Source organism: Anastrepha obliqua, chromosome 5 (assembly GCF_027943255.1).
Source record: "Anastrepha obliqua isolate idAnaObli1 chromosome 5, idAnaObli1_1.0, whole genome shotgun sequence".
Taxonomy (NCBI): Eukaryota; Metazoa; Arthropoda; class Insecta; order Diptera; family Tephritidae; genus Anastrepha; species Anastrepha obliqua.
The window spans coordinates 92,632,085-92,655,032 of NC_072896.1; the positions used below are offsets into that span (position 1 = coordinate 92,632,085).

Genomic DNA, 22,948 nt, shown 5'->3' on the forward strand with positions numbered 1-22,948 from the left:
TTTTATGGACTAGCATCTTGTCTAAAATCTCTAAACGCAACCCTTAAACAGTATTGGACAGCAATCATATATCTTAGTTGGAGGTCTCCATATTTTCTATTGAACCACTTGCCAACATTCGATATAACTGTGCAACTGCAACTTCCATTGAAATTGATTTCTCAACATTGCAGTGCTACTAAGCGATGCCCTTCCATTTGACAATCTCACACTTGCTAGAGTTGACAAAATTAAGTTTCATAGGTTAAAGTAGAAGCAACTAGGTAACCAGAGGTAGCGTATTTTTCAGAAAATAATATTCTATTCAGCTTTCACAATCATCAAGCACGCCTTTCCGAACAATGCTCCCCCTCTGGCTCTGTTCCTTCTCCAAGCGTCAAATTTTCTCTGAACTTTTTAATTAATAAACGGAAGTAATTTCCTCACATTATCCAACAAACAATACGCAACTATTTATTTTGCTTATTTGTTTACACTTTTCAATTTTTTCTCTCTCCGTTTTTTCTCTTTTCTCCATTTCATACGCATGCAACATTTTGCTCCTGACTTGTGGCAACGCTTTTGTTCTGAACAATGGACTTTTGTTACTACCCCAACAAAAACAACAACGAAATCAATGCCGACTACACATAATGTGTTTTGTATGTGTGCATGTGTGTGTGTGCGGGAGGATATGTGTTTGCCTATCGCACGCGCCTATTCAATGGACTCATTAGGTAAAGGATATCTGCAACGAGCTGGAAGTGCGCACTTTGTGTCATAAAATCCTGCAAAACGTTTCGATTTTGTTGAATGCCGATCGTGGCTCATTGTTTTTGGTACAAGGACGTTGCAGCACCGGCAATGATGGACCCAAAAAGTGAGTATCCCTTTTGAATTTAAATTGTTTATCTCAGTGTTGATATGGAAATTCAAGCGGAAGTTGAAAGAGACGTTAAGCGTAATTCCTTTAAAAAGTGCAAATGGGTGTTTCTATATGAAAAAAATATATTTCGCATAGACTAAATTCGCTTCAGATATGAAAGTTTTTATTGCAAACTAGGAGCTTAGTTTTTCTTAGAGACCTTATGCTTGCGGATGAATAAAATTTGGGTGGAAAAAGTAGCTAAAGTCAGTCAGTCAAAACAAAAAATATTAAAAAGAAGTAGTTTTTGATCTGTTTTGATAATACAAAAATGAATTTCGCAATTTATTTCACTTCTCAATTATTCGATCAGAGTATTTTCATACCGAACTAAATTATGTTGAAAAATAAGTGAAATACGGTTGGATGCTTTGATGGAGAAGCAGTGAATTCATCAAAAATAAAAATATTAATAATAGTAATAATAATAATAACATATTATAATAAAGCTTTTCTTTGCTATTTGAATTTTGTAACCTTAATATGCAAAAGCTGATAATTGATAATAATTTTCAAAGTTAGATATGGGTAAATTGGTAAAACTGGGGTGTGGAAGTAGAAATTGAATTTAAAACTTTATAATTCTAGCTATGCAAATATAATCCTTCCCAGATATGCCTGAGGTATTTTTCAAAATCGGATGTATAGTATAAAGCCGCTTCAAACCCGATATAAGAATTTTTATATAGACATATATTCGTTTAAAATAAAATGAGCAGTATTGAATTGGAAATTTTGTAACGTAATTTGCAAAATTTAAAATTTCGAATATTTATTATAAATTTGTATGATTTAAATTTTCTGTCAACTTTAAACAGTAACAATTTAATTTTGTTTTATCTGATAATAAGACCATTTGCGCTGTTGATTTACATTTCAATTATTACTGTTTTATGTTTTTATTTTAAATTGCTTTATTTTTTTATATTAAATTTTATAAGCTTTTTTAACAGTTTTTCCATGTAACTGTGTTCGACGGTTCTGTCTTTATTCATTGCAATTTGTTTGCTCGTATATAATACATCTGCATACAAAGCATTTCTTAATTGGTCACCGCAGGCCAATTCATTATGTTTTTTTATGCGTTACACATTTATGCAACAGATTTTTGAACAATTCAGTCCCCTATAGTTGAATTCATTTGCATATTTATTACACGTGTGTGAGGGTTGGCGAAAGGGCAAGTGCTAATTGAATATTAATTTATGATGCTGCGTAAATGTTTTTGAATAACCAAAAAGTGAAAATGAATATTTTATAAATGTAAAGAGATAATTGAAATAACTATTCGCTACATTAAAAAATTTAAGACCTGAAATTTAAATATTTTTCGTTCACAAAAGTGTGTTTGAAGCATTTTTTTAATAAAAATAAAAAATAATAAATAGTAAATAAAATAATAATAAAATTCAAATTTAAAACCTTTACAACAAATACAACTTTTTGTACAAATGCCGCTGAAGTATTGCTCATATAGGTATATACATATAAATGTTTTTCAGCGCTGTACAGATTCCCATACATTTAACAGCATTCACATACAGAGAACTGTTAGCTTACAATTGAATTTACATTCAAGATGTGGGAGTGCACAGCTTTGCAGAGTATATTTAACAGCATTCACATACAGAGAACTGTTAGCTTACATTTGAATTTACATTCAACATGTGGGAGCGCGCTTTACACTGTTAGCATTAGCACCTACTAGCACCTTGCGACCTTAATATAATAAGTAAATGTTCAAATAGGCTCTATTGCACATTTATGTCAATTACATTGGTTCACACATTTTGATTTTTCTTTGCCTTCGGCATACTTCTTCAATTCCTATATAGAATCGCTTGTTCAATGCTAAAATGGAGTTAATTTTTGGTATGCATAAGCTTTCGAGATATTTACAATTGAAAGCCGAAAAACAAATAGTGGATCTATTTAATCACGTACGTGAAAAGATTGAGAAAAAAACTCTAACCTTACCATTGGAAAAATTAAAAAAAAAATTTAAAGAAAATATAAATTCGCAACAAAAAAGAAAATTAAAAAACAAAAATCAAAAAAAATTAAAATAAAAATTTATAAAAAATATAGAATTTAAAAAAATAAAAAAATTACAACAATAAAAATAAAAACTATAAAAATATGTTTGCTTAAATAAAAAAATGGTATTTAATTTTATTTTAATAAAAAACAAGCATTATAAAAAAGTATAAGATGCCTGAAAATTAAAAAAAAATAAAATAAAAACTTAAAACAATAATAATTAAAGTAAAAAATATCTTGTTCAAAAAAAAATTTGCATATAATTTCTCATTAAAGCCTGTTCCTTTAAGATGCTACTGTAGAAAAAATTTAAAATAAAAATTTATAAAAAATATTAAGAAATAAAAAAAAAATACAACAATAAAAACTATAAAAACTTGTTTGTTTAAATAAAAAAAATTAATACTTAATTTTTATTTTTATTAAAAAAAACTTTTTCATATAATTTTTTTCCTTCACATTAAAGCCTATTGCCCTAGTAAAAATCAAGCTGCGACTGAAGAAATATCTATGCATAAGGCAAATTATATCGCTTTGCTCTTAATCGGTTTTTTTTTAAAGCAAGATAGCTTATTATTACAATACAAAACAGAAAAATTGCTGGAATACATTTTTTTGTATTACTTCATCTCATTTATTTTTTGCATTTGATATCCGGCATATGTCCACCTACGAGTTACATGGTTCAATCCATCAGTCCAATTTTTGATTACTTTTTCCAATAACTCCAGCCGTATGGTGTTAATGTTTAGCTGATTCATTTTTTGAAACAAAAATTCAGTAAGGAAGGCTCGATAGCACTCACCATTCTCTGTAACGCCAGCTCTTTTCTCAAAGAAATAAGGACCGATGATGCCGCCAGTGCTCTATGAACTTCGCGAGCACATTTATTTATTTTTGGTCAAAGTACAAATAAATTTCCAAAATCTGGAAGCTTTTGTTTTGGCGTTAAGCGATTCATGCAGACTTGCCAAACCTTCACGGAATAGAAATGTCAACACAGTTTGCAACTCTAAGCTGACAAACCATATTTGTCGATATCGATAGTTCTCTTGCAGCTAAAAAAAAGCACCCGAGACATATACATTTGTATGTGTAGAATTACGTGATGCCTTAAACGCATAAATTGACATTTCGCCCCCGGGGTATTTTCATTTGATCGTTTATAGCATTCTTATGTATCTATTTTTCTTATTGCTAATCACTAGCAGTTCTAGACATTTGAGAGAGAGACGGGGCTGTATTTCTCAGCACTAGCTAAACTTGGGTACTTGGAGGTAAAAGATCCTCTAGTGTTGCAGGGTAACTTTTCTGTTTTGCCAAATGTTCTTCACTTTTCAGAAGATGTGGTAGAGCATTTCCTTGACATCTGTTCAGGATTGCGTAGGATTTCAAATAAGTTTCCGTCTAGGTTTGCTATGATCAATCGCGCATCTTCTTGAATTTTATGATTCGAAGGAGTGGTCTGAGTGGGTTTACCATTTGCGCCACTTCCGAAACGCTTTTCCGTTTTGATCTGCTTCTTTTCGGGTTGTATTAAGCTTTGCTAACTATGATAAATATCCTTTCGAATAGCCAATCGACCATCAAATCAATGGAAGTTGTTATACTAAGATCAAAGGCTGCTCAGAAATGCCTGACAGCTCTAAATGATTTTAGCACCGTCTTCAAGGTCAGTTTTTTAAGGATTCTCGGACATAGAGATATTAAAGGACATTGCAAGACCGATGAGCTAGCAAGAAAGTGTACTTATCTGTCACTGCTTGAAAACAGAGCCAATATTGGAACTCCTATAGCAGCTTGTAAGTTAAGAATACAAAATAATATTCTCCAGGTGGGCAATTATTTTACAACCTGGCTAATTTGGCCGCAAATAGATAAGAAAAGATCAGTAGAATTGCTCCGTAGAACTACTCTATAGATCGATAGATAGATTTAGTAAGAGGTTTGCACTTCGACTTCATGGTCTTTTGTGCCCTCTATTCATCACAGTACAGTTGGCTATTGGGTAGGCATGAGTGCACTCTTCTGTTTACGCATGAATACTGCGCAAGTTGTAGAGACGAGGAAGAGGAAGAAAGAGTAGAACATTCCCTCTGTTGTTGTCCAACCTTGGATAAGAGTAGAGAACGGCTGACTTTTGACCCTCTTACGGAGTTTTCCGGTGTTGGAAGAAAACCTATCCTACGCTTCATAAGCGCGTCCAAATGACTCCATGTTGAATAAATACTGACGTTCCTGTGTTATACAGTGGTACCACAACGGACCTACATGTCTAAGTGAGTTGGCTACTCTAGCAGACTGTCACAAGGATTTAAACTAATCTAGGCTTTGTTGGAAAAAAGTCTCCAATATGAGTTGTAAACACTCTTTATGTTCACCAAGGAACCATTATAGTTTTTCTGGAAATCAGCAGTCAGATAGACGATATTATTGCTATCTCGAAACTTAACGATGCCTAGAAAATCACTACGTGAAATTTCTATCTATTTACTTAGAAGCGTTCTTAACTGTCCTTGCGACCCTTGACTTCATGCAATTTAGATCAGCAAAAGCAGAAGATTTTTTCAACGTAATTTTTACGAAATGGTTGTTGCAGAAACTGCGTCCCACCAAATTAAGAGGAAATAAAAATTTATATTATCATTAAATAAAATATTATAAAAACAGTTATTTCACTTTAAGTGGAGCAAATTAAATGCAAGAAGGGAAAACATATTAATAAAACGCATTCAAGCAATAGCATAAAATTCCCCTCGCCTCTCATAATACTCGTATGCCTACAATAATGATTATTATGAGGCATGATTTTTTGCGCAACCACAGCCACTGGTCAGCGATGCGAAATGATTTATCGGTTTTTAATGCACTTGTATAGTTATTCAGCTCAATTGTTCATCGTGTAATTTTACATGTAATTCTCGCACACATATAAATATATTGCATATTAGCCATCAAACACGTTTTGCAGCATTAGCAGCTTTTTTGAAACATTTTTCCTAGTACTTAGCGCGCAGTTTTATGACATTAGTGTTAGTTATTGCAATTTGTGACTTGTGTGCCGCCAATGTGTGGCACATATCTGTTAATTTGCACAGTTAAACAGTTAAGGAAACTAATTAATTATGATAAATTAGAAATAAATTAGAGCTAATGTGTGGATTTTCATACGAAATTATTGAATTTATTTTAACTGATTGTCGTAGTGCTGGGAAATTTTGAAATGAAACTAGTGCAGTAGGCGTATGGGAAATTTGTGGCAGTTTGGTTGTGCCTAAGATTTTAATTACTAGTATTTGTTTTTTTTTTTATAAATACAATTGAAGAATAATTATAAATAATTATTTTACAGCCAGAAAATCAGTAGCTACTGCGGGTAACCGATATGTATTTTTATTTTTTTATTTAATTTGATTTATATTTTAATCTAATAATGTTTTCTTCTATTCCCTTTGTTTCCTTGTAGATGCCTCGTTTCCAAACTGTTTGATGTTTGTCCACGCAGCACCGTGGAAGAGATGGAACAGCAGGAAGAAGTGCGCGTTGCTTGGGGCACTGGCATTGCTGGCCATGTGGCTGAGAGCGGTGAACCAGTGAATATACCGGATGCATATCAGGTGAGTGAGAAGGGGCAATGGGGAAATGTTCAAATATTTTATTTTAAGGAAGAACATTTTCCGAAGAAAGTTAAAATTAGAAAAAAGAACTTTTTTTTCTTTTTTTTCGGGATAAACTAGCATTTACAGCACTCAGACAACAATATGTCTGTTGTACTGCATTCGGGTTCCCTTTTTAATTTTTTTTAAACCTACTCCACCTCTGAAGAAATCTGAGTAGATCTTGGGGTGCCAAGGAGCCAAGGTTGGTCGCTTTTTAGCACATCAGGCCGAAGGCCGCGTAGACGCATAGAAAGTGGTCCACCGTCTCATCCTCCTCTCCACATGCTCAACCGTGTTCGCTGTATGAGATTCCTACCTTTTCCATGTGCTTCGCTCATAGAAAGTGGCCCATCATCCGCCCAATCAGCAGCCTATAGTCCCTTCTGCTTAACGACAGGAGGATCTGTGACAGTCAGTCGGGCATGGCAGGTAACATCAGTTTTGTCCATCTGCCTGTCCTCTCTCAACCTGCCAAGCTCGCTTCTGGCTGAAGTAAAATGTTTTCTAACCGTGGCTTTTATGACTGCAGAAAGAAGTGACAGAACTGGCTCCGGGCCAAAGAAGCTGGCCTCAGAGCCTATCCTAGCTAAAGAGTCAGAGGTCTTGTTACCCACGTTACCCATGCGGGAAATTTTATTTACCTTTAGTACGAAACTGCAATTTGAGGAATTTAGGCTTTCAACTAACAGCTCTTACTGAATAAGATTTCGCTGAGTATGGGAATTTTTAAATTCTATTATTATGAACACTTACAGTAGCGCTTGTGTATATTTTATTAAGTGAAGCACTAATCAAATTCCGGGTTTGTAACAACGCACAAAAAAGAGTAAAAAAACTCCTAATATCTCTACACACTTACAAAAGTATTACGTCAATCTGTGCTGGGATCCAAGACTCAGTTATTATTTTATTTAATTATTATTTTGACATGGGTTAAGTCTTTGTGGTATTCGGCTATCGTAGCCAACTCACTTCGACATATAGGTCCGTTGTGGTATCACTGTATAACACAGGAAACTTAGTATTTATTTGTCACGGACCCATTTATACGCGCTTATGAAGCGTAGAATAGGTTTTATCCCAACACCGGACAGTTCCGCAAGAGAGTCAAAAGAATGTTTTCCTAACAGTCTTTCTCTACTCTTAGCTACGGATGGACAATAACAAAAGAAATGTTCTATTGTGCGTCCCTCTTTCTCGTCTCTACAACAATTCATACGAAAATATTCCTAGCCTAGAAGAGTGCCTACCTAACAACCAATTATAGGTCAAGACCTTCGAGATGTTCCAGTTTTCAGAATATGATACTATGATGAGTAGAGGGCACAAAAGACCATGAGGTCGAGGTGCAAATATCATTTAGAGCTGCCAGGCAGTCCTGAGCAATCTTTAATCTCAGTGTAACTACTTCCATTGATTTGATGGGCACCTGGCTGTCCGAGAAGTTGTCTATCGTAGTTTATGTTATGTGTTAAGGTACACAGTTACCTCCTTTATGGGTTAGGCTTGTGCATGGTAGACACTACAGTAGTCCGTAAGTCAAATAAGTAATTGTAATCCTAATTCTTTGAAAAAACTTCATAGTCTACTTTATTTTCAAGTTTGAATCCATCCGTGTAAAAATTGATTTCCCTTCCTTTCCTTGGGCCGTGCCACTCTCTTCTTGACGGGATGTTAGTCTTGAAGAGCCTGTCGAAGGTGGGTTTAGGGTATCTTGAACATAATAATTATTTTATTACTTTAATCGAGCAATGATGTTTTACTTTCAAGGTTCAGGAAGGTTGTACAAGGTTGCCATCTTTTCCAAATTTTCAAATTAGTTAAAATCAAGTTAGAAATCACAATAAAGAGATCAAATGCAATTTATTTGCGTTGGGCCCATTTCAGAAGTCTGTTTGCATAGGGCTGCCACCTAATTTTAAAAATAAAATTTTATTAAGTATTAAAAAATATTTAACTGTAAAATATTTCGATAAAAGAAATATGTGAAGAGTTTTAGCTGAAATTATTTGATTTCTTTTTTTTCAATTTAATATTTATAACATTACAACATGGATATTCAGGTGTTTTATCAAGCCTGAGTTCGAAAATATTGTAAAATAGGGCTAAATTGATAATTTGTATAATCAAATAATTACTAAACTTTAATACCAGTAATATTCAGAATAGTGTTGCCACCTGATTTTTATAGTTACGTGCATAACGGAAGATGTTGGGAAATGTTTGAAATGAAATCAAAAGCTAAGAATAGTTAAAAAGTTGAGCGAAATGTAACATTTAAAGCAGTAAGAGCAAATACTTTTATAACTAATCGTATATAATTTCGTAACAATCCAATCAAATCTTAAAATATGCCAGTTGCGTAATAAGCAAATCTCATCTGATTGACAGTAAACTTTTAGCAGTGACTTTTCTCTTTTGCCATCTATAAGAAACGAGCTCGTCATTTCCATTTTACTAGCGCCTTTAGCCATTAATCATATTTCCAAGAGCACTATTTTTTTTATTTGCGAATCAAAGTAAAATTAAAACATCTCTAAGTTCCGGTCAAAAACCATTTTTCATTTTTACATTTCTACATTTTTGTTTTTGCACTTTACTTTTAGCTTTGGCAAGTGTTCGGAAAGCAGAAAATAAATAAAATTTGAGATACAATTTTTGTAAGATTTACGTGCACTATGGTTGCTTTTAGGTACATATAACTGTGTGAGCTTGCAAGGAAATGCTCTCAACTGCTTTGGCTTTTCCATAGAGCTTAATATTTCACCAGCAGACATACAAGAAAGATTAATGATAGTTTTGCTTTATTTTTCGTGTGCTTGTATGCTGTATTTCGTATTTGCACCACTCTTTTTCCCCCCGAACTTTATTGTTACAGCTTGTGAAAGCACTAGAAAACTGTTACGAAAAATGGTTGTTAAAAATGTTGGCAAGTGCTTAGTGGTCTTAACGAGTTCATGTGTAAGTAAGTTTCGCAATTCATCTTCTAAGGAATAAATGAAAATTTTGTGGCTATTTAAATAGGAACAGGAAATAAAATAGGAACACAGTTTTGAATTAGTGTTTAGTTTTTTATGTATTATATATGTTCTCGTTACCTGATAGTTTTTAGTTAAATAAAAGCAATTTTTAAATAGCAAGCAGTTTGCTTTTTTTTGGTTACTTCATATTTTAAGAAACTCTCCATCCTAGATCCCTTTTCGCTCCTCCACTACATCAACAGCACTGTTTTTGCCAAGTAGTTTCATAATAAAAACCAAAATTCACCATACAGAATGAAATTCCAGTTCCCGCTCTCTCTATACGCACAACAGCTAATAAACAACTGAAATCTGGCTGGCGCTGTTAAAGTAACAGTTTTTGTTAGATCGCATGTAGCGGTGATTCCGATCTCACTCTCGCGCTCTTATCCATGCATGCTGATCATTCGTTGAATTCTATCTTTGCTCTCAGCGATAGCTATTAAGCTATTTGCTTCCTTATGTAAAGGTGGTAATCTGTGAAATTTGTACTTTTTGTTTGCTTATTATCTGCTCTTTCCTTCTAAAAGTTATAATTTAAATGTAATATAACATAAATATTTACAAATATGATAAAAACACCAAAAACATTAACACAACACACACAACATCTAATTGCTTACATTTACTGCATGTTTGCTCATAGCTGTGTATGGCGCTCTAACTGCAAAGTAAACCAAAGTGAATTAATGTGCTTTGGTATGCAAAAACAATGCTTTTATTTAAATATCTATGTTGTTGCCTTAACAGCAGTTGAGCGTAAACTGCAATTATGGTTCGTGAAGAAATGCTGTATAAATTATTGTGCCATGGTATTACTTTTTCACTAGTCTTTTTTATTTATAGAAAATCATTAAGTGGTGAAATAGTTTTTTGCCATTAAATGTTTTTGTTCCAAGTTTTGTTAAATTTTGTTTTTATTAATGTTATGTAAATCATCAGAAATAGAAACCACTAATTGGTGCTGTTGGCTGGCGTTTAAATACCCACACATTCTTCTATGTAATTAGCTGCTTAAAAACTACTTATTTTTGCTTGTTTATCTTTTACAGGAAAATATTTTCTGACTACAATATTAAGTAAATTAAATATATAAATGCATGAAGTAAATATGCAAATAACACCAAAAAAGGGTAAATTATAAATATCTATTTTTCAAGTTAAACTTTTTTCTGACTCATTATGGCATCCTGCTGGCTATAACTAAAAATTATGCAAATGTTTTGCGAAAGAAATATTATGTTGGCTCGAATGCTTTGGGAAGAGAGAGGAAGTTAGACAGTAATTTACCCTAAGTAACAAACTTTCCATTTATTTCACATACGGCATCCACTATCTCAACTCAGAAGGGTCAACTTTTTGGCTATTTGGTATTTAATTAAAAAGAAGCATGAAACGAGTGAATCTGTTCTTAAAAAAACATCTATTGCTTGAAGTCTAAGTAAAATTTGTTTAATTTGCGTCAATTTGGCGTACAGGAACAGTTTACCTCCTATTCTATCGTCGGCCCTAGAGGAAAATCTCCACTTCCCTTTTTTATTTTTGTTGTATCCTTGCTCACTCCGCTCGGAAACATAGGGCCGCGACAAGATTCTTCCATCGTACACGTTTCTGGGCTGTTGTTTTTGCGTCGTCCCATGTGAAGTTGGCATTTGCTAACTCCGCCAAGTGATCTTTGGTCGACCGCGACCTCCGCTGCCGTGCAGCTTGCAGTCCAGTGCCATTCTCGTTATGCTATCTGGTAGTTTTCCAAGTGTGTGACCTATCCATCGTCACTTTCTGCGTTTGATTTGCCACTGACATGCAAGCGAAGGCGGACAGACTAGTCACGCTGGCAAGCACTGTTGGCTGGTAAGCACTGGTAAGCACCAGCCAACAGTGCTTGCCAGCGTGACTAGTCTGTCCGCCTTCGCTTGCATGTCAGTGAGTTTGAGAGATAGGAGGTAGATGTCATCGGTGAAGTCCAGGTGCTCAAAATGTCTAATGATATTCCATACGATGTCTCTTTTGGGCAGGGTAAATTGGCTCATAACGTCGTCTAGAACGATCGCGAAGAGAAGGTGGGTCGTTGATGTTGCCGTTATGAAACACTGCCAGTTCAGAGTAAAGCGGGGAGCGCCACTCAACTGATTGTTCTACTACGATGCGAAGAGTGTTGTCTTGTTCCATCCAGCTTTGGTGAGGACGACATTCAGCTTGCTCGTCTCTTAAATAGCGTTCGATAAAGTTTTATTCCATCTTGTATTTCAACTCATTTTCTGATGTATATCATCATCTTACCTTAGATCTTAGTTGTGTGCTTGTAAATTTTTATTTGATTGTTTTTCTGATTTTATTCAAAATCAGAACCTGTGTGAAGTGTTGTTCTTGTAGCAGCATACATATTCCCCATACATGTACAGGTAATGCTGCTGGATTGACAGTCCTTGAACGTATATAAATTCGGGTCGTTCCAGTAACGTAGAACCGACTGTCGTGTAAACGCACTAGTTTTAATCATTCTGTTCTATATATTTCTTATGTTACTCGCTTTGTACTTCTTTGCCTTCTACTTATACTTTTGAGTTTTTTTTCGCTTTTTAGTCTACTTAAAATCATGACCTAAGACCTGAGGTTAACCTGGAATTTTCCACATCCTTTGCTATATTCAATAATGTTAATGTCTTGGTATACATTTTCGCTTTTTATAATTCTCTCGGTATTTCATGAGATCCTATCCTCTTCTATCTAAAAGAATTACATTTGCTAGTCCAGGGCGGTTTTTTTTTGGCTTATACTGGCTGTTAGTTAGAAAAATTTACCCAAATTTTAGATTTCCTTGTAAAGAGTCGTAGTTAACACAAATCGGTTTTCCAAAGTAGGTGAACTTTTCCTGCAGGCCTATTCCCGAGTGCATTTCTAATATAAAAAATTTTAAATTCTCATCTCTGGTATTTTAACAACTAAGTACTGAATTCATAAACTTTATTAAATTAAAGGTAAAAAAAAGTATCGGCACTACACACTTAATCTTTCTGCAAACAGCCGCAGAAGCAGTTAGTCACACATGCAAAAGTATACGAGTACTTCGCTGTTAAACCACTGTTGCTAACAGTACGCATTTTGCGCAAATGTAGCATTGGTAAAATATATCTACCTATACAAAATTGATAAGATCCATTTCTATCATTTATCACTCAATAAGCTCTTATGAGTAAATACACAACACCCAATGAGTCTCTGGCGACTCATTACTACTTAAACCACATTTTCCCATTAATACTGCAAACGTAAATATGTATTTAAATGCATATGTGGGTAGCTGTGTTATTGCTGTAGGTGATTCCAAGTAGTTTGTTTAATCAGTGCATCAGTACGGTTGATAGTCCACTGCTCGCTCAATACTCAATATAAAAACGATGATGATGTTGATTATGGTGAGCGAGTCATTATTATTGTTGGTATACTCGTATATGTGAGTGTGTGTACCGATATGGGAATTCTCACTTTGCCGTGCATGACTAAATGCACATTTCTCTGAATTTTTCTGCGTTTTTGTGATGTGCTGCGCCTGGCTATTGCTTACTTAAACAAACGCGGAGTATTTAGGCGTAATGAAGTGGTTACCAAGAAAGGAAATGAATTCGCAATGAAAAAGATTGAAGCGATTGATTGACTGATATCAATACTTCCTTATATGCATAAGTACTGCCACTTGCGAGAGTAATTTTCGATATTTTTGACTTTGTTGGAGATATGAAAAGCTACTGAAATTTTTAACTATTCTTGTGTGGTTATCCGCAGATTAACAGCATTTTGAGTTGAAGAATTGTTAGTAATTGCTACATACATATCGCACTTGTTACGTTAAAAAATTTGTTATTTTAGCGCAACTACTAAACAAATAAGAATGAAACAACCGTTATATTGTTTTTAAATGATATTTTCGTGCAATTACATATTTTTTCCCTTGTAATACCTATATTATTAATATTTACGGAAACAGTTTTTCGTCTCTACTGAAAATGTTTAGATTTTGAGTTGTTACGCTTTAACGTAACAAGTGCGATATGTTGCTATGCTTACTAAGTTATATAAAAAAATTAGGAAAAACAATTCAATGTTTAAGAGGCATATGAAGAGATGACTGGAATCCCGCAGAGCATACGTACGGGATATTTTCTGCAGAGTTTGATCTTTAGTTTCATATTGTAATATTATAACAGTATAGAACGAATACGACAGACAGTGTATGAGTGAAAGTCTAAATGCTGATTGGCTCTTGATTAATGTTGTTCTAGTGTCTGTTGGTTAACAGAAAATTTTTTTATGCTCATTAATCAGCTTAGATCATAAAAGTATTTGCTTTATTTATTTATTTAATTAATATAGTTAGTATGAAATATGAAATAATCAATTTACAAAATGAAGGCAACTAGCAGCAGAAGCTTTCGTCCAACATAACTGAAAGATTTACTTATGTATACATTTCAACGATTAAAATGCTTTCTAGAGTTCAATATATGAATGAGTTATGTATATGGATTTATGTTCACCGAAGTTTGCGGTCAATTTGTCGTGCGATAGAAAATCTGCAATTGGCAAATAGCGAATAAAACGATAATTTTTTGTCACTGAAACGATGCTCCCACGATAATCAAAATTAACGGAATGACCCGGATTTATAACCGGCCAAGGATTGTCACTCCAGCAGCATTTCACATACATGTATGGTGCAAAATAATAGTAGAAAAAATATATTACAAAATAATAGTAGAAAAAATTAGTTAATACAAAATGACTATTCACTAGAAAGGCATGACTTAATCTACTGTATCGTAAGTGAAAAAACCTTTTCGAAAATAGAAGAATTTTTCATTAAGTAAATATTTTTACTTCTCTAACACTGAAAGAAAGTTGAGTGCTCAAGTGAAATAAAGAAAATTATTAATAGAAATATTTTTTTGAAAAATGTACTTTGAATTTCCTCAGGTATACGTAAGTACATATTTTTAAATTTGAGTTTTGAGTCTGCTATGCTGATATATAATTTTTTGAATAAGTGAAAATTAGGTTTAAGTTAAACTTTAACATTTTTAACTCCGACTAGGTATTATAGAAAGTTGTATTTTGGCTGTTTGGAAAATTCTAAATCGTATTTAAGGATTGCCCGATTTGGGTCAAATATGCACCGTTTTTTCATATAATTGTTTGCTATTTTAATTTAAAGATAAATAATGGCTCTGGCTCTAGCGGAAGGCTAATCACCTACCCAGTCAGAAATCAAATAGATTAACGAAACCAACGCAAAACAAGTCTTGTCAAGGCCATAGACTCCCGAGAGGAGTGAACAAGGAAAAAAAAAATAATAATGCCTCTTCATAGTAGTATTGGTGCTTATTGGCGAAAAACTCCAGTAATCGATTTTCCCAATCTTCAGTTAATACCAATTTTTCATCACTCAGGAAGTTTTGCAATGAGAGAAAAAGGTGGTAATTGCTTGATGCTAGGTCCGGATTATATGGTGAATGCATTAAAACTTCCCAACCAAGCTTACGAAGTTTTTGGTAAATCACTACAGATGTGTGTGGGCTTGTGTTGTTCTGATGGAACACAACCCCTCTTCTGTTGGCTGTTTATGATCAATTGCTAGATTCAAACGGCCCACTTGTTGACAGTAGCGATTTGAATTTAGTGTTGGCCATACGGAAGCAACTCATAATAAATGATTCCATTCAAGTCCCACCATTACATTAGTAGAACCTTCTTGGCCGTTAGATCTGGTTTGATCACTGTTTGAGCTGCTTCATCACGATTTAAAGGCGATAACTTTCGCGCAATATTGTCGTATGTTACCCATTCCTCATCCCTAGTGGCCATGCGTTTAAGAAATGGGTCGATTTAATTCCGTTTGGGCATAAATTGAAAAACGCCAGTTGGATCTTTATGAGGAAGTTTTTCATATCAGCTACTCATTGAGGGGTTTGCCTGCCGAGGAGCGACCGCTATTAGAAGATACGTTTTCTATCATTTGGTGTTTCGTGCTTCGGATTACGAACGCAGGTGCTTCCGAATGGTAGATACGCACCAATCCATTCGGCTATGGCGTCGTCTTAAAAAGCCTTAAAATATAAAGTGTCTCAGCAGGCTTTGCACAATAGATCTCGTTTGGTTGCAGTGCGTAGTAGTCTAATAATTATAATGGCGGATGCGAAACACAGGAAAACTTATTAAATTTTAATTTAGAGTACTTTTTTATACTAAAAGCCTTTGGAATAAGAAATACATTTTTGTTCACCAAAATTGTTCTCTTTCCATTGACATCGATATCATAATCTTTTTCTCGTTTTAAAGTTGTTGTTGTAGGAAGTACGAGTACTTTGCGTTAGAAGCTCACGTCGCATAAGCCTTGGATAAAACAGTTTACGCGCATATAGCCATTGAAAGGTCATAGTCATATTTTTTTATATCTTCGTCGAATATATAAACATCAATGATTCTTTTTAATTTCTTAAATCTTGTGAAGCTCGAAGAAAAAGCTTTAACAAAAAAAAAAATTAAAAAAAAAATTCTAATAAAAAAACAATTTTAAGAAAAAATGCTAGCAAAAACAAAACTGTAAGCAAAACTTGTAACAAAAAAAAAAAAAAAAAATTTTAGAAAAAATCTGTAACAAAAAAAATATTAAGAAAAAAGTTCTAACAAAAAAACCAACTTTAAGAAAAATGCTAGAAAAAAAACACTGCAAGAAAAACCTGTAACAAAAAAAAAATGTGAGAAAAAGCTGTAACAAAAAACAAAACAAACAAAAACCTTTAGCAAAATAAAGACAGAAACTCCGGTCTGTATGCATATTTTAATAAATTTTTAAAATTTCCTATTTTTTTCAAAATTTTGGTTCATTAAGTAGGGACGTTTTTTAGAAATGCCTCAAAATATTTGTAGGCTCAAATTTATTTGCTATACACATATAAACATATTTCTTACGCCCGTTTTTTTCTCTCCTAAAAACTATTTGAAATTTACGCTTCTTTTCCTTCCATTCCTTCATTGCAGGATGAACGTTTCAATGGCGAAATCGACAGTCTAACTGGCTACCGCACAAAGGCGCTTCTTTGTATGCCTATTAAGGATTCATCCGGCGATGTTATCGGCGTGGCACAGGTCATTAATAAATTAAATGGTGAATGTTTCACAGAGGCCGATGAGAAGGTAAGCATCAGTGCACAGATAAGCATTAAAATTTAAAGTAAGCAGCAAACGAAAGTGGAAATAAAAAGAGGCGCCAATAAATTTTAGCTATTAATATATGTGTGTATGCAGCTTCAATTTATTGTGCCTAATTTGAAATTTATACGAACTTTGATTTTCTTAGAGGACACTAAATGTTTTTATGGCCCCCACTTGCTGTGCACAATTTTATTGCTATTCATTTTTTATGTATTACTAAATGGCACACACACACACGCGCAAACAAGCATATGGACTTTTACCTACTTTCAATTATGCTCACTCAGCGCTTTAATGGTGGGAAAATGTGAAAATATTTTCATATTCCAGGGCATTAGCCAGTCGAAATTCCTTTCATTGGCTTCGCAATTTGTTGGAAAACTGGATTTGTTGGCAACTAATGGAGATTTTGTTGAATTAAATTTTTATCGTCTTGTTTTTCTTTTGATTTGGTATTTAAAAATTTTTATTGGCATTAAATAATTTTAAATGACAACTTTCGTTCAACAACTTTAACGCACTTAAATTTTAATTCTGTAGCTTAAAGTTTCTATTGTCTACCTAAAATGTGATTACACTTTTGTGCAAGGCTGTGTATTTAGCAGAGTGCATCTCTTTTGTGCCGTCTTTTGTCTATGCCATCTTATAAAAAATGGATAGTTCGAATAGTTTTAAAAAGAAGTAAAAAAATATTTATTTATGCAGTGAAAAATTTAGAAAGTATTCCACCCATACAACATTTTATTACATTCTTCAGATTTTAACCTATAAGCAAAAATTATTCTTCCCACTTCAGGGGAAAAAATTACTCACCTTAGAAACCTTACTAACTCTCTCCCCTACTTTCTCATTACTTGCACTATTCTAGGTATTCGCTGCCTATTTGCAATTCTGCGGCATTGGTTTGCGTAACGCTCAGCTTTATGAGAAATCTCAACTGGAAATTAAACGCAATCAAGTGCTGCTCGATTTGGCGCGTATGATCTTCGAGGAGCAGAGCACAATTGAGCACATGGTATTCCGTATACTCACACACATGCAGAGCCTCATACAGTGTCAGCGTGTGCAGATTTTGTTGTTGCATGAGGCATCGAAGGGCAGCTTCTCGCGTGTGTTCGACTTTGAAGCGAATGATCTCAGCCACGAGGAGAATACGTCACGGACGAGTCCGCATGAGTCGCGTTTCCCCATAAATGTTGGCATCACCGGCTATGTGGCTACCACCGGTGAGGTGAGTAAGCACAATAATTAAAATTATTATTTGTTGGCGCGTTTTTAGTCCAGAGAACGAAAACATATACATACATGTGTTTGTTTTTTTATTATTGTTTGTATATGAATTGAAAAATTTGGTATTTGATATTTCTAATTTCATTAATGTAGTATTATCAGAATATTTTTTTTTTATAGTATTTTGGTATTTAATTTAATCTTTACTTCAGGTGTTGAAATACACTTTTCAAGTGGGTGAATATAAAATGAAAATTATTAGAATAGCCATTAGAAAGCCAAACGGACTTTTAATTTTTAAATTTCTTGTGAATTCGGTTATAATGACAATAAAAGCAACTTTTCAAGTGAAAAAAATTAAAGTTATGTTAAAAACAAAAACAAAATTACAACAATGAAACTTTTATCTTTTGAACGAAAAATAATATGTAAAAAAAATTATTTTTCATAAAGGAAAAAGTTTAAATTTTTACAAATTAATTAATACGAAGATTGCAAAACACAAAAAAAATATTTCTTCCAAAAACAAAAAACAAAAACCAAATTTCGCGCAATTTATATATATGTACACATTTACTTTGAATTTTAACCAAGAAATAATATTAAAAAAAATTATATTTCATAAAGGAGAAAATTCAAATTTTTACAAATTAATTAAAACCAAAATTAAAACCTACAAAAAAAAAGCTCTTCCAAAAAAAAAAAAAAAACAAAAATACGCGCAATTTACATATACACATTTGCTATAAATTTTGAACATTTTAGAAAAATTTAACATTAAAAAAATTATATTAAAAATTAACAGTAGTATGTACACAATTTTTGCGAACATATGGTCTTCAAAAAATACTGTGGACGTTGCCATCTAGCCGAATTTTTTTTATTTACATATAATATTGTATATTTGACTAATTTTGTTTTTTTCCTTTGCATAAATAAATAATTTCGTTTCCATCATTACCACTTCCCGCAGACTGTGAACATACCAAATGCTTACGAAGATGATCGCTTCGACGCCAGCGTCGATGCTGAGGGCAACTTCAAGCACAAGTCCATATTATGTATGGCAATCAAAAATTCACTTGGTCAAATTATTGGCGTCATACAGTTAATAAACAAATTTGATGATCTGGTGAGTACTGCAATACAAACGAAAAAAAAAAACAAATTTTGTACATACCTTTTTCCCCATTACTTAATTTTAAATATATTTTTTCCTCTCAGAACTTCACCAAAAACGATGAGAATTTCGTCGAGGCCTTTGCCATTTTCTGCGGCATGGGCATACACAATACACACATGTACGAGAAGGCGATTGTGGCCATGGCCAAGCAGAGTGTGACATTGGAGGTGCTGAGCTATCATGCATCGGCGACCATTGATGAGGCGCATCGGTTGCGGGTGAGTCAAAATTAATTACTAAAATTGAATATTCAAAAAAAATAAAAATAAAAATAACGAGTAGAAGTGTTGAAGTGAATGCACATATACACATACATACATACACATACATACATACACACACATCCATACATGCATACATCCATACATGCATTTTATGCTTTATCATACATTTATCCACACACACATACACACATTTTATGCACTTACTCCATTCATGATTTGCCATTGGTTTGGCAGCTCAGTTGCAGCATCTTCGTTAGTCAACTGCCAATGCAATTAATTTTGTCTTTGACAATCCTAAGCTGCTGTGGTATAATTTATTGTCGTCTGCCATATGTGAACGGTCGATGCCATGTGTGCATTTATGTATGTATGTATGTGCAGATGTATGCACAACTGTTTGCAGTTGCAGGAGTGCACTTGCATTTCATACCACATAAATAAATCCTTTTTTATACTATTCATTCGTGTGTGTCACTCAATGCCTAAGAAGATGCAATTTGAATGTCATATCGCTGCACAAGACAGCTCCAATTTGACCTCAATAACCATATTTGGTTTTAGTACAAATTCATATTTGCTTTGCATACACATATACATACGTATATAGGTGTGTGTGCACAAATGCCATTTATGAATATGTTTGCAAATATTTTGAATTTTCTTGACATTTATAATCGTGCATTTCTCATGTTGCGGTTTGTTGACATTTGCATGTGGTTTTTGAAGGAAATGTATGAAAATTGGTAAATAAATCAAGACAGTGATTTATTAACTATCAGGTAGAATTGTAAAAAGTCTTACATACACATATGTACACCTGTGTTCATCTTCAAAGCAGCGCGCCATATTGCAAAGTTTTGACAATTTTTTTTAATATTTAAAATTTTTTTTTTTCATTTTATTTTTATTTTTTCATAAAAATATTATCGATACTGCAACGAAACTGACTTAACTCAAAGTTTCAAAATTTTTGTAAAATTGAAAAAAAATTTAAAAAATTTTCTGAAATGTTTAAGCTCTTAGTTTCAAACTTTTTAGTAAATTGAAAAAAATTCAAAAAATTTTCATCAAAATTTTTAAATCTTCAGTTTAAAACATATTGAAAAATGAAAAAAATTCGAAAAATTCATCAAAATTTCAAACTCTTTAGTTTAAAATTTTTAGAAAACTGGAAAAAATTCAAAAAATTGTCATTAAAATTTTAAACTCTTTAGTTTCAAACTTTTTAGAAAATTGAAAAAAATACAAAAAATTTTCATCAAAATTTTAAACGCTTTAGTTTCAAACTTTTTGGAAAATTGAAAAAATTTCATCAAACTGTTCAATTTTTTAGTTTCAAACTTTTTAGAAAGTTAAAAAAAAATCAAAAAATTTTCATGAATGTTTTAAACTCTTTAGATTTAAACTTTTTGGAAAATTACAAAAATTCAAAAAAATTTTCATCAAAATTTTAAAGTTTCAAACTTTTTAGAAAATTTAAAAAAATTCAAAAATTTTCATTACAACTTTAAACTCTTTAGTTTCAAACTTTTTAGAAAATTGGAAAAAATGCAAAAAATTTTTATCAAAATTGTAAACTCTTTAGTTTTAAATTTTTTAGAAAATTGAAAAAAATTCAAAAAATTTCCATAAAAATTTTAAACTTTGTAGTCTCAAACTTTCTAGAAAATTGGAAAAAGTGCAAAAAAATTTCATCAAAATTCTAAACTCCTTAGTTCCAAACTTATTATAAAATTGAAAAAAAAATTGTAAACTCTTTAGTTCGAGTCTTAAAAAAATTCTGGGTGTGCAGGTTTTTAGGCCATTCAATTTTGTGAAAGAGGAAGGAAATTTATGGAAGTTGGAAGGAAATTTGATGCCAAATTAATCTAGAGGCCATTCAAAGGGGCTTGACGGATATTATCTTCCCCAAGGGATCCAAGAAAGAAATATGTTCTGGAGCCGGATGGTACTTAAACGATAGTAATAAGTATCATTACGCTATGGGAAGAATGGCAACTCGAAATTTTTTTGGCATTCTGGAAGCAGCAGAATGGATAATTGAGAAGAGATGGAGCGGGAAACAGATTGCAGTCTTTAGTGACTGTCAGGTTGCACTAAAGTCGAGAACGCAGAGCAAACCTCAAAGATTGTTTAAGCATATAAGAAGAAGCTTAATTTTGTTGCAAGGCAGGCAGGCTGCTAGTACTTATATGGGTTCCAGAACACTGCAGGGTTCAAGTGAATGAAATTGCCGATGAATTGGCCAACTGTAGATCAGCAGTTACCCCACAGGGACTAGAGCCAATAATCATAATCAGTTCTGCTGGAATCATGAAGTGGATCAGCGATTATGTATGCAATTTGTATAAAGAGTGATGGTCCGGTTGTTGTTGTTGTTGTAACAGTATAAACATTATCCATATATGTACGGGAAATGCTGCAGAAGGGACAGTCCTTGGCCGGATATATAAGTAAATACGGGTCGTTCTGGTTTCGTAGAACGAGCGTCGGTATTATTACAGGATACAATTCATGTCAGGTCAGCATATGACCACCTTGCTTGTCTTGCCTAGAAGAGGCTAATAGCACTGAGCATTTTCGCTGTGATTGTCCTGCCTCTGCTAGAGCAAGGCTACGTATTTTGGGTTCTGACGTCATGAGAACGAGTAAAATTCGTTTTCTCAAACTAGCAGATATTTTCAGATTTGCCAATGAATTTGGAAAACTCTCACTGGTCAAACTACCTATTTTCCTCTATTCTATCTTATTTTTTCCTTCTGTTACTTCTTTTCTTTCCTCCTTGACTATCTACTATTCAGAGCTTGAATTACAAAGGGAAGTTTAGCCTGAGCGATTTGAGAGTTACGAAATCTCTCGATGCTTCTTGACGACTTTTCAAATTTCAAAATTTCAAAGTCGCTCCCAATTCGCGTGGATTTTTGATAATTTTTTTTAGTTCACAAAAGCTCGACATTTTCTTATATGGAGAAAATGCATAAAACCACGAGCGAAGAATAAAAAAAATGTCAATAATTACTCTACTTTTAAGCCAATTCAAACTTATACCAACTACCCAGACTCAATAAGCTACAAAACAGGATACCCAGAAATGTACTAAAAATTTTGAAATTTAGATGAAAAATAAAAAGATGAATAATTAGTCCAAACTTTGCAATATGTTGCGCTGCTATCGTTGAGAACAAAAGTATATATATTGATAAAGAAAAATTAATAAAAGAAAAATGCTCTCGAAAGCTGTACAACTAAGTGAAAGAGAATTTCGCAAGCAAAAATTTCTCAAAGCAAAGCGAAGTCCTTTCCGTCTTTGTAAAAAATAATGTCGATTGGATATTACAAATAAAGCCGGGTTTTTACCTCTTTTGTCCTCAACTTTTTCACTGCATTTTCATATACGATCAGTTGCTTTTATTAGCGGTAGCATTTCGCCTTCAGTTGAGGACAGAAGATATTTCCTCAATTTCGAGGCAACACCTTGC

At 33.2% G+C, this 22,948-nt stretch overlaps 1 protein-coding gene across 2 annotated transcripts in view; it reads left to right on the forward strand.

Annotated features, from left to right (window-relative positions):
- The window catches only part of LOC129246917 (dual 3',5'-cyclic-AMP and -GMP phosphodiesterase 11), a 168,404-nt gene that overhangs the window by 130,888 nt on the left and 14,568 nt on the right, over positions 1-22,948 (forward strand). For both annotated transcript variants that reach the window (XM_054885659.1, XM_054885660.1), the window contains exons 6-11: positions 717-859; positions 6,411-6,561; positions 16,659-16,814; positions 17,701-18,063; positions 19,036-19,194; positions 19,287-19,463. In XM_054885659.1, coding sequence (XP_054741634.1) covers positions 717-859; positions 6,411-6,561; positions 16,659-16,814; positions 17,701-18,063; positions 19,036-19,194; positions 19,287-19,463 — 1,149 coding nt within the window. The remainder of the gene's footprint in view (positions 1-716; positions 860-6,410; positions 6,562-16,658; positions 16,815-17,700; positions 18,064-19,035; positions 19,195-19,286; positions 19,464-22,948) is intronic.